The following is an 11,520-nucleotide window of genomic DNA, read 5'->3' as shown; positions in this document are numbered from 1 at the left end:
ACTTGTCTTATTAATCTCGAACCCATGGCTAATGGTGATTAATTGTTGTTATTATCATTGTTATTCTCCTTGCTATTGTTTAAATACGTCATCAAAGGCAACGGTCTCAGAGGAGCTGAGTTGGATCTAAGTCTAAGAGTTAGTTGAATGGCAACTCGCCAGTTATCGGGCTAATTATATATTTGTTCAAGGCATAATGTGCCCACTCAACCTATCCGGTAGAAACACTTGGTCAGTCAAAAGCCCGAGCACTGAGAGTTGACCCCAGGGGGCCTGGCTCCCAAACCCTGTCGAGCTGACTGAATCAAGTTTCTATAAGCCAAGTCCCTGCTACTCGACCAGTGGATAGCGACGATAACGATGATATGCCTGTTGCGAAGCCAACTGCAAGGGTGGCCAGAGCAGGCTTATAATTAATAGTGACTCCAAGTAGATTTCCCAGCGACAATGTATCGATTACCCAAACTCAGCCTCAAGCTCTTCTCAAATGCGGCTCTCTCTATTTTGATACCCTGCATATCCTGTTCCGTAATGTCCAAAAAATTGCACCGCCTCAAATGCCACCAAAGAGTATTAGGAGTTAAAAGTGTTACCCAGCGAATCAAGCGCTCCATCTGTCCATAATTACTCACCTCCTCAAATCCCTGAACCTCACATACGTAGTTCTGGGCTTCAAAGCCAGCCTCAGCTTCCTTGGTAATGGGCCTTGTTCCTCACCAATCGGGGGAAGGAGATCGAAATTCCAGACTAGCAAAAAGAAGAACATCCGTAGTTTAAGGAGGCCAAATTTCTTGCCGAAGCATCCTCTCCGTCCAGTGCCGAACCCCAGCGCCGGACCGGCGCTGGGGTTGTATGTCCCGTCGTCTTTAAGCCAGCGTTCAGGTTTGAATTCCGCTATGCCTTGAGGATTGCGGTCGGTGAATTGGTAGTAGGAGTCTTGGGATGTTTTACTCCGGAGAGAGGGGGAGACATTGATGGGGGGGAGTTGTACGCTTTGGCCGATAAGCTAACGAGGCCGGTCAGGATGCGTTCATATTTGGCGATTTGGTATTGGGGAGGCTGTGGAGTCAAGCACTTACAAACATGAAGACATTCGTGCCTCTATGATCCATATGGCCTAGGAGCTGGGTGTCTCGGATTGTTTCCCGGACCTGTACGCCAGCTACTGGACCCAAGCGCAATGCCTCCTCGATGAAGGCATCCAGGTATGGCAGGGACGTTGTGGCGATAGTCCTGGCCGTGGGAACTCCGTCTGGGAGATAATTCGGGAATGCGGTTTGAATGGAGTTTCTGAGAGTGTCTTGTACTCTGGGGTTTTTCATTAGGAAGTTCACGCCCCAACCGCTGACTGTACCTCCTGTGTCGTGCCCGGCCATGAGAAAGCCATAGAGCTCATCGTGGATGACGGGAGAATGGATGTTAGCAGGCCGACCTGCCTTTTCCGCTGCTTTCATCTCGCGAGCTATGACGAAATCAGTGACAGATTGGATTGCGCCGTCTTGGCTACGCATTCGCTGTGCAGCATCATCGACTTGTCTTCGTAGCAGAGCCCTTTTGGCCTTCATGGCTGCCCGTAGGCGAGGATAGAAGCGGACGGCAAACTTGTGATGTAGCCCTACAAGTGGTGAGTTTGCGGTGATGGCCATGCTCTCCGCGAGAATGGTCACTGCCTTTGCTTCGAACGGAATCTCAGCATTAGGAATGCGGAACACTCCATCTGGCGCAGAGGAGATTTCGGCCACCTTCTTAAATTGTGATTCGACAGCTCCAGCTGTCTTCCCGAAGGCAGCAGCCCAGATTGCATCCAAATTAGCGTAAAGGATGTCTTGTTCAACGTCAATTGGATGATCGTTTGCTAGCATCATTTTGGCCCGCCAGAGATCCATGACTTGGGAGAAGGCCTCGTGCAATCCAGGACCACTCGTCGAGTTTATGAATGCCGGAGACATTGTGTCGTTTAATAGCCCTCGATGCCCTCGCCATTCGTCATTGGCCATGAGCCTTGTGTGAAAGCGTGGCATGATGGCATTAACGAGTTCACCAAAGAACCCCGATCGATCAAAATCTGCTGCTCGTCGAGTCAATATGACATTCGCCCTTGTTAATAAATCTTGTTAGAATGCAGAAGGGCCATGGTTCTATCATTATCAGTGCTTACTCCCGCGCGGCTATGATGACAACCCAAGGTTTCCTACCAACCCTTGCGAAAATCTGAACGATAGGTGAGTCAAGGTCTTTGAACTTCTTCACCATGGCACCCCATGGCTCCTGGTGTACTTTCTGCGATGCTAGGAGATCCGGGATATCACCGAGGAGGCGGTGAATCGAGGCCTCATCGTACGGTATGCCGGGAATTGGTTTAAGGGGGAGAAATCGATACAGAAGTTCTGGTATAACGGAGTTCCAATACCGAATATGATAGCTGCTATCACTTGAGCAGATGGAAACATTGTCACGGCCCACACTTGGCTGCATTGCAATAAGACACGGTCAACATAGATGTTGCAAGCCCCGCAGGATCTAGGCTCGCATATGATACACTTTACAAAGGAAATTTTCTGCGCAGCATGATATTAGTTCTGATATGCAGCGCATCTAGACATGGAGGTCTGAAACCTGGGTAGGGCAATAGTCAAGGCGCGGGATGGCTCAACAGTTGATGTTGATCAGCGGATGGATCCAAGGTGGTGTCAGCTCCAGCCCAAAAAGTGCTTGAAAATGTAATATGCAGCTATTGGGTTGATGTGAACTTAATCTTACTAGACGCTACCGCTTTATCTCTATCTCGCTTCCAGTCTATTGTTCCCGTGATCCCTGCGAACGTGGGACCAACATGCGTGTGGAATTCGGCCCATGTCCGGCCCATCAAAGAAAATTGAAAGCTAAGTCATTTAATCTGGCAGAAGGGAACGTTTCGCTAATGCCGAGAGATAGTACAGGTTATATTAGGTTGACACGACCCTCATGCTGCCACTAGGGCAACACTATGGCCTGGTACCAGCATGTATTAGAACTAGGCCAAGACGGAACCCAACATTCATGACGTCTTCTTTCCTCGTCCTCACTGACCGGCCAGACGCCTTGCCTTTCGCCTGTCCACCGAGACGAGGGCCACGTTGGACGGGAGAATTTAACCCGAGTTGGAACTTCAATCCTGCGTTCTGTACTTTGGTATATATAAACTTAACGGCGAGTCTGATGTAGAGAGCGGTCCCGATTTGCGATTTGGTCCTTGAGACTTCGCAGACATGTCTTCTGCTGCTTCGCCCAGCTCCCCCCATCCTTCACTTCGAGAGTTCATGTCAAAATCCGACGACGGAACCTTCTCCAAGCAAGATGTAGAAATGGTCAAGCAACTGTTCCGCATTATTAAGAGCATGCGAAACGAGCCAAGGCGTCGCGACAGCTGTATGTATTTGTATTTTGTACATCGCTCGACAGTTCGTCACGCTAACTCTCCTATAAGCTATGCGCGTCACACGTTCAGGATCAAGCACTGCGGGAAGCTTTGATCAGAGCAACGATCCTTTCTACTTTGAAGATGGCGACGAGGACGAAGATGAGGAGGAGTACCTCTCGGAATGTGAGGGCGATTCTCAATCAGAGAAGAATGGCGCGCCAACAACGGACTGCGCAAGCACGACATATGTCCCAGCCGAGCGACCACACGCTGCAGTGGAGAAGAGATATAGAAACATGATGCAAAGCAAATTTCGAACATTGCATTCCCTGATCCCGCCCAGCGGAGTCTATCAGAGTGGCAACAGCAACGGAGGAGATAACGATCAGCCTATCCGCGAGAAAGCGAGCAAGGCTATGACTCTGGCGAGAGCGACGGAGTTCATCATCCACCTAACGAGTACATACGAAAGCTATGAGGCTAGGTGTAGCAAGCATCGCCAATTCGCGAAACAATTGCGCACGGCACACGATGCGCATATGCGAGAAACGAATGACGTTGTGTAGATATTATACCTTGTGCTAGAAATTCATATCCCGCCTTCACATGGTTCTATTAAGTTGGCAGTAATATTGCTGTACTGATGTGATGGCCTGCTTTACAGGGAGACATATTCCGTTTAGAGACGACGAATGTTATGACGAAGCCGATCCCAGTTCAATGTGTGGACTTGTGCACAATATGGTGCCTCCTTTGGTGGCTACCGTAAACTTCTAATTCTATCCTTTCTCTTACTTCATAACACAACTAAGTACCGAGCTCTTTGGGCTAGCTGTGCGGAAGCAGAAGAGGAAGCGTTCAGGCCGACGCTTACATCAACCTAATCCAATAAACCTATGGTATATGTATTAGTTGAAATCGCTATCTAGTACCAACTATCACGATTTTCTAGACAACTTCTGGTATTTGGCTATTAAGACCAACCACAGACAAGACAGCCTCGCCGGCTCCCACCATTAAATCACGAGTTGACACGGGGGATGTGAGACTCGCGGTGTAGCTTTAGGTAACCTGCACTAATAGAAGTCAGCCTAACTTTTATTACTGTACGGAGTTCAGCAGAAATAATAGTATTGACTGTTCAGAACAATAGTACTGCCACTTATAGGGCTTCTAATTGTCCAGGGTACACGTACATTTAGGCCTCCCCATGTTCACAGTTCTGGAGCCCCCAGTGCCACGAGTTCAAAGGAGACAGACAAAGTGGTGCCACTCATGTCTTTGCCAAATGAGGCAAGGCATGCCTCGTTCTGAACGCTGCTCTGTATCTATATAGTAGTGATCTTCAAGGCTGCGATGTGAATGCAAATTAGTCTGTTGGGTGTCTGCTTTCACATCGTGGGACACTGCAGTGAACTTGGAATTATTGAAGTTCAATGTTGATCCTTCATGTCTACGCCATCCTGGACAATGGCCTGTTCGCTCGTAGCAAGTGAGAGAGTGACCAGACGACGTCATTCGACGTCATTCGACATCTGGTTGCGAGAGAGGATAAAGCTTCTGGTGCTACTGGACATGTCAAGTTGACTTTGGCAATTCCAAATCACTGTTGCCTCTCTGTAACCCCAACCCTACTCCTAGCCCTGCAAATCATCATGACTGTCGCCTCCAGCTTTGCCTTGTCGAATGGGCATGACCCGTCAGGTTTGTCCAATAGCAATGGCCACGGCGATCGGGACCATGTCTATGTTGCGAGTCTTTCGAGCATTGCAGACTCTCTTGTTCAGCGTGCGGTGTCCTATTATGACGAGCAGTATGGCTTCTCAACCGTGAGCCCTCAAGTATACGATACTGCTTGGGTTGCAATGGTTCGTAATGCCTCGTCCGTAGTTATAATAACCATAAGCAAGGTCATGCTCCAAGTATCTTAGGGTGCCAGGTCGACTATGTCAACGTGGTGGAGGGAGCATTCTATTTGTCTGACTATCTCAATAGATCACCAAGACAACAGACGGCGTCAAGAAATGGTTGTTCCCCGAATCCTTCCACTACCTGATTCGAAATCAGGCTCAAGATGGCAGCTGGGGCTTTGATATCAACTCGCAAACCGTGGGTATTCTGGACACAGGTGCTGCTCTTTTGGCGCTCCTCCGACATGCCTCGGATCCGTGGCAAATCCTCGATTACGCCAAGGACGAGATCGCTGGACGTATTCGTCTTGCTTCAAAATCACTCGCTGCCCAGCTCAAGACATGGAACGATATAACCGCCACAAATCATATCGGTGTAGAATTGATCATACCGGCGTTGTTGGAGTATCTCCGCGACGAGGATGATTCTCTGCATTTTGAGTTCGAGAGCAAAAGTGCGCTCGATGCCATGGCCGCAGAAAAGCTCTCTCGCTTCCGCCCGGAAATGCTGTACGAACAGCGCCCGTCTTCGGCCCTGCACTCGCTGGAGGCTTTCATCGGTAAGCTCGACTTTGACAGGATCGCCCATCATCTGTTCAATGGATCCATGATGGCTTCTCCATCCTCCACCGCAGCCTATCTCATGAATGCCAGCAATTGGGACGACAGGGCGGAAGGCTACCTCCAAGATGTCAACCGTCGAGGAACCGGGCACGGTGACGGTGGCATCGCTGGTACATACCCAATCCATTATTTTGAGTTTAACTGGACCGTAGCGACGCTGCTGCAGGCCGGCTTTGACTTGGCTGCTACTTCACCTACTGCTGTCAATAAGATTGCCGAGATAGTCAGAAGGGGCTTCGTCCAGGATCGCGGAGTAATTGGTTTCGGTAAGACGTCCACCAAGTCTACACAGAATCAAGGCAAGCACTAACGATTGTAGCTCCGGTATGTGGCACAATTTAAGTAATATCTAGTACACGTCTGACTAACAATCGTAGCGCGCAATCGATGTTGACGACACAGCCAAAGGTCTTCTGGCACTGAAACGCCTTGGTCAGAGTTTCGGTCTGTCGCCTGATGTCATGATCAAGATCTTCGAGAAGGATGATGGTTTCGCCACGTTTGGCGGCGAGCGCGATCGTAGTGTTAGCTCACATTGCCATGTCCTTTCGGTGCTCTTGGAATGGGGGGACAGACCAAGATATGCGTCACAGATTCGCAAGGCAGCAATCTTTGTCTGCGAGACGTGGTGGAAGCACGACAAACGGTTCAAGGACAAATGGGTATGTCGCTTTGAGTCTTTGCCCTTGAAAAACTGTATCAAACGCTTGCTTGCTGATGATGACGTCTTGTTAGCATCTGAGTCACCTCTACCCGACCATGTTGATGATCGAGGCATTTACGGATCTTCTCCGCGAGTTTGAAGCCAATCCCGACTCGGGGGACTTTAACTTTAGCCAGGAGCTCCGCCAGAAGATCGCTATATCGTTATGCCAGGCCAGCACCCGAACTCTGCTTGAACAGCGCGAGGATGGCTCGTGGGAGGGATCTGCCGAGCAGACCGCGTACGCCATAATGGGGTTGTCCAAGGCTCGTCATCTGTGTTTTCTCAAAGACATCGAATCCCGGATGATATGGGCAATTGAGCGCGGCGCCGCTTTCCTCAAGACGTTGAAGACTGCTAGCGCCCGAGTGCCTGGTCGCTACTGGACCTCCAAAACGAGCTATTCAGTCAAGCTCGTCTACGAAGCTTACGTCTTGGCCGCATTGAAAGTCTCAACCAGCCTACAGAAGAGTGAGAACATCGGATCTACGCTGAGCTTGGTCGATCGCTTGCCCAAGACGGCTCGTTATTTGCCTGTCTTGAAACGCATGGATGTCTTCTCATCCATGCCAGACTGGCTGGTGCAGGCTTCACTGGTTGAAACGTCTCTGTTTGTCCCGCTCCTCCAGGCACAACGGCTCGTTGTCTTTCCAAGAGATGATGCCAGCATGAGTCGCATGAGCAAGGATGACTACATCGACATCATCCCATTCACATGGGTAGGATGCAACAACCGCACGAGGACGTTTGCTCCAACTACTCTTGTCTTGGACATGACCATTATGGCGCTGTTGTACTTCCAGGCTGATGAGTTTATGGAATCCGTTGCCGCACCGTACTATTTGAACGATTGGGATAATCTACGGTCCTTGGTGGATCTCGTAGCGCACGAAGCAGAAACGTCGAATGACGCATTCTCATGGATGGACTTTGAGCCACCGTCACCGGAATTGCCGTTCAAGGTTTGTGGTTGAGACATATGGGGTCCAAGTCAAAGCCGTCCTTGGCTTACTCTTTTGAACAGGTCTACAGTCCGCTTAGACGACATGCCAACTACATGATCCAGCATGCACACATGCACGGTGCCAGTGTAGAAGAGAAGAGAAGAGCCATGCAAGAGTTTAAGAACTTCTGGCTCACACAAGTCACACAAGCTGAAGACAATGAAATGTTTGGCAAACAGATACAATGCGGCAATGTATGTACTACGCAGGTGGCATGACCTGTTTTGCATTTTCCACTCATGCATACTTACATCTTTGATATTATGTACTTGACTCTTGGTTTAGATACCAGACAGCTGACAAAAACTTGACATGACAGGGCCAATTCTACGACACTGCACGTCCGTTTGCCGACTGGGTACGTACCACTGCGGCCGATCACGTAGGTGTCATGTCGCCGTACTCGTGGCTCTGTGCCTGGCTCTCGCATCACCGAGGCAATGGCACTGAACTCTTCCCAAGCGCAGCCGAGAAGTACTTTGCAACTGTCGTGGGACGGCATCTGTCCACGGCGTGCCGCATGTACAACGATTACGGATCTGCAGCCAGGGACGCAGCCGAGGGCAACGTCAATTCTCTCTGCTTTCCTGAATTTTACAAACAGAACTCTGTCGACCTGAGAGCGCGGAAAGCTGAATTGACAACCTTGGCAAGGTACGAGGAACGTTGTCTGCAGACAGCGCTTGACTGTCTGGAAGAGGCAGTAATCGCAGCACATGGGAACAGCCCAGATGGATCATTCCACCAACGCAAGACCCGTTTGGTAAGGTACTTCTGCGATGTTGGGACGAGCTTCAGTCAGTTTTATGTGCTTCGCGACCTTTCGGCTACAACTGGTCGGGATCCTACACGGAGCCATGTGTGACAAGGGCAGTATGCTTGGAGGAAACATAACTCTATTTAGATACAACTTCTTTTGGTACTGGGGGTTCTTAGTTCTATTTAAACTAGCTGTTCCTTAGGATTCCTAATTTTGCCTAACTCTGTTCTCTGTGCCTTAGGTTCTACGTATGGCCTCGTGATGCTGTGTCATACGCCCAACGTCAATATCACAAGACTGTTGCCTGCATTGAGAAACCGAGATCAACTTGAATCAAGATTTAATATTCAATAGAATCCCTCCTTGGGCTCCCAGCTCCGAGTGCAAGGCTGGGTAGCCGTATATCAAATATATATGAACTGGCATTAGGAGGCGATAAGGTAGGGGTGTGTTGTGGGAAAGAGGCATCACTGGCCTTTACAAAGGAACAGAGATACTAGGTCTTATTATATCTATAATAGTGAATGGATTCTTCCATGCGTGCTTCTATGCATGCTTCCATGCTGCACTTCAAAATGCCAACAGATCCTCCAGTCTCTTTTCGACCGTCCTCCTCCGCATCATGACCCGTTTGGTCGGATCGGGATACATGTCGGAATCGATGGTGAAATTCTTCGGGCGTCCCTGCCCTTCTGGAAACTTCCAATCATATCGAAGTAACAGGTGAGCGAGGAGCATCTTGATTTCATTTGACGCGAAGAAACGCCCAGGACACGCATACTTGCCATATCCGAACGCCATGTGCAGGTTATCCGTCATGGCGAAGAAGTACTTCTGAGAGTTGCCGGGCTCTTTGCGCAGCTTCTCATACCTCCACGGGTCGAATTTCGCTGAATCTTCACCGGGCACGTTGACAGGATCGTTCATGATGGCATATTGAGGCACGGCGATCCGCGTGCGAGCTGGCAAACGCACCCCGTTCGATAAGGTGATTGGGCCGGGAAGGAAGCGGTTGAACGTCAGCAGGAAGACCGAGTTCATCCGCTGCGACTCCTTCAGCAAACTGTCGAGTTTGGCAAACTTGAACAATGTCGTCTTGTTCCATTCGGTTTCACTGCGGAGAACCTCAACCAGCTCTTCACGGAGCTCGTCGATGTATTGCGGGTTCGCACACAGGTCGTACAGCGCTTGCGCCATGGTTAAGGCAGTGGTATGAATGGCCGCCAGACTCAAGATCAATATTCGCTCGGCGAGGTTATCTCTTTGAAGCTCCTTTCCGCGGGCCATTTCCATGGTCCATTGCAGGATGTCATTACTCCACTTGGAGCCATCGCTCTTGGTGCTGGTGCTGCCCTCGCTCTCGCGGTTGTTGATCAAGCCGTCGACAATCTCGTGAGCATTCGCAGTGCTCTTGAGCATGCTTCGATAGGTAGGAAGCAGCGGTGCCACGAAGGGTCTCAGAAACCAGGGAACGAAGCGTAAGATGAAGCCCGTAGCGAATATGTTCTGCGTGTAGTCGGTGGTCGCTTCCAGCCAATTCTCGTTTCGGCACTCATCGGGTCCGATCCAGATGCGCGCTACAATCCGAGCAATGGATCGAGCAAAGACATTGATTGCGTCGACTTGCACCCAGTCTTCTGCCTCGACATCTGGCAATTCCTGCTGTAGCGCGAAACCCAGTTCGCTCTTCATGATGGGTATCAGATTGCCCAGGTTTGGGGTGACCTTTTGTTGCATGACTCGATTCTGCAGGTCACTTTCGATGAATACTTTTCCCTGATGGTAGAAGTCGCCAGCAAGATCTAGTACGAACGGCTCCACCGATCGAACGGCATCCTTGGTGTGCGTCCTGATCTCTTCCATGTATTTATTGTCCGCGATAACGACGACGTCGGTGGTCCAGCGGCGAATGACGAACATGTCCCGGTACTGGAAGGGACGAATTAGTGTTAATGAGACTGGAACGTGAACTGCAAGTGACCTTGTCGGCTCTTACTTTGTCATAGCCTTCTTTCAAGATGCCCCGGCTGTTTCGAATGAAGCGCAGTTTCAGAAGCCACGACGGCTCGAAGATGCTCCGGTATCCAACAATAGGAAGGCCAAACTTGGTCCGCGGCGTGAATACTGGCATCAATAGCAACAGCAGAGCACCCACAGTGAATACAAGGGACACTAGGTCATCTCGCTCGGCGAGCTGCGCAAGAATAGGATAACGAGCAAACAAATACTCCGAGACAGGCGAGAACGCCCGTATCAGAGGCTGTATCAGGGGCCGTAACAGGGTGAGTTCCATCATGTAGGGTCAGAACTGCGTCGTCAGAACATACAGCATCGATAGAATACGTGGAACGCGGATCGGTTTGAGAGGCTTGCTGCCCTTGATACACTCACAATCTCACACAGACTCACACACATACACACACACACGGAGAGAGAGAAAGAGAGAAAGAAATACTCAATACAGCTCGGGACTGGTGATGCGGTTGCAAACACCAGTAGATGATTAGTCCAAAGTGGCAGTCAATCTGGCCTGAGCATGTGGCAAGCTGATGGTCGTTGTGTTAAATCGTTATCGATCTCGTACCACGTGGTGCGAGCGAAAGCAGCACGCAGCACAGTCCACTCGATGCAGCCATATCTGGGCATATGTAACATTTGAGAATCGTACGACTTGCAGGCTTCTGGTTATAGCCGGGTGGGTCGTTGCTGGTAGATCTCCTTTCGAATCAATTGATGCTTTCAATGTTCGCATGCACGATGAATTTGTGGGGGACGCCAGTTGACTCGACCCAGAAAGGGCAAGTCGCCCTGGTGCCTGCCGAAAAATAAATGAGTGGCCGGTAGCAGATCCACTAATAGCCGTTGCACTGGGCACCTTAAAATATGGGGCTATCCGGATTAAGTAAAACTATATATTGTCGTCGTACCACCTTCAAGATCTACGTCCGCTACACGTAACAGGGCGTGCTATCGTAGTAGTATGCCCTGTCTCCTTGGGGTCCGTAATGCGGATGCTCAGAGTTGAGCATGACTTAACGTCGACGAGAAAGACAAAACGCAAAAATAAGAAGTCTTTGGTCCGTTTGCGAGTCTCAATACTCTCAAGACTGAAGAGAAAG

General features: G+C 49.9%; 4 protein-coding genes across 4 annotated transcripts; 2 read left to right on the top strand and 2 right to left on the bottom strand.

Moving 5' to 3' along the window:
- Positions 1-628: 628 nt before the first annotated feature.
- Positions 629-2,475, bottom strand: VFPPC_16541 (cytochrome P450; the record flags this gene model as incomplete). The annotated part of the gene is made up of 3 exons (XM_022429028.1): positions 629-1,006; positions 1,080-2,097; positions 2,159-2,475. 3 exons carry the CDS (start codon positions 2,473-2,475, stop codon positions 629-631), a joined length of 1,713 nt encoding a protein of 570 aa, XP_022284148.1.
- Positions 2,476-3,248: 773 nt separating this feature from the next.
- VFPPC_09473 (helix-loop-helix DNA-binding domain-containing protein) lies at positions 3,249-3,966 on the top strand (the record flags this gene model as incomplete). The annotated part of the gene is made up of 2 exons (XM_018288003.1): positions 3,249-3,408; positions 3,467-3,966. The coding sequence occupies 2 exons, from the start codon at positions 3,249-3,251 to the stop codon at positions 3,964-3,966; spliced, it is 660 nt and encodes a 219-aa protein (XP_018139370.1).
- Positions 3,967-5,055: 1,089 nt separating this feature from the next.
- On the top strand, positions 5,056-8,506 carry VFPPC_09474 (ent-kaurene synthase; the record flags this gene model as incomplete). The annotated part of the gene is made up of 6 exons (XM_018288004.1): positions 5,056-5,268; positions 5,396-6,187; positions 6,312-6,596; positions 6,670-7,599; positions 7,662-7,835; positions 7,961-8,506. 6 exons carry the CDS (start codon positions 5,056-5,058, stop codon positions 8,504-8,506), a joined length of 2,940 nt encoding a protein of 979 aa, XP_018139371.1.
- Positions 8,507-8,971: 465 nt separating this feature from the next.
- VFPPC_09475 (ent-kaurene oxidase) lies at positions 8,972-10,694 on the bottom strand (the record flags this gene model as incomplete). Its single annotated transcript, XM_018288005.2, has 2 exons — positions 8,972-10,330; positions 10,398-10,694. The coding sequence occupies 2 exons, from the start codon at positions 10,692-10,694 to the stop codon at positions 8,972-8,974; spliced, it is 1,656 nt and encodes a 551-aa protein (XP_018139372.2).
- Positions 10,695-11,520: the final 826 nt, after the last annotated feature.

This window comes from Pochonia chlamydosporia, chromosome 7, assembly GCF_001653235.2.
Source record: "Pochonia chlamydosporia 170 chromosome 7, whole genome shotgun sequence".
NCBI classification, from domain to species: Eukaryota; Fungi; Ascomycota; class Sordariomycetes; order Hypocreales; family Clavicipitaceae; genus Pochonia; species Pochonia chlamydosporia.
The sequence above is the reverse complement of the archived record's forward strand: the minus strand, read 5'-3'. Positions and strand labels throughout refer to the sequence as shown.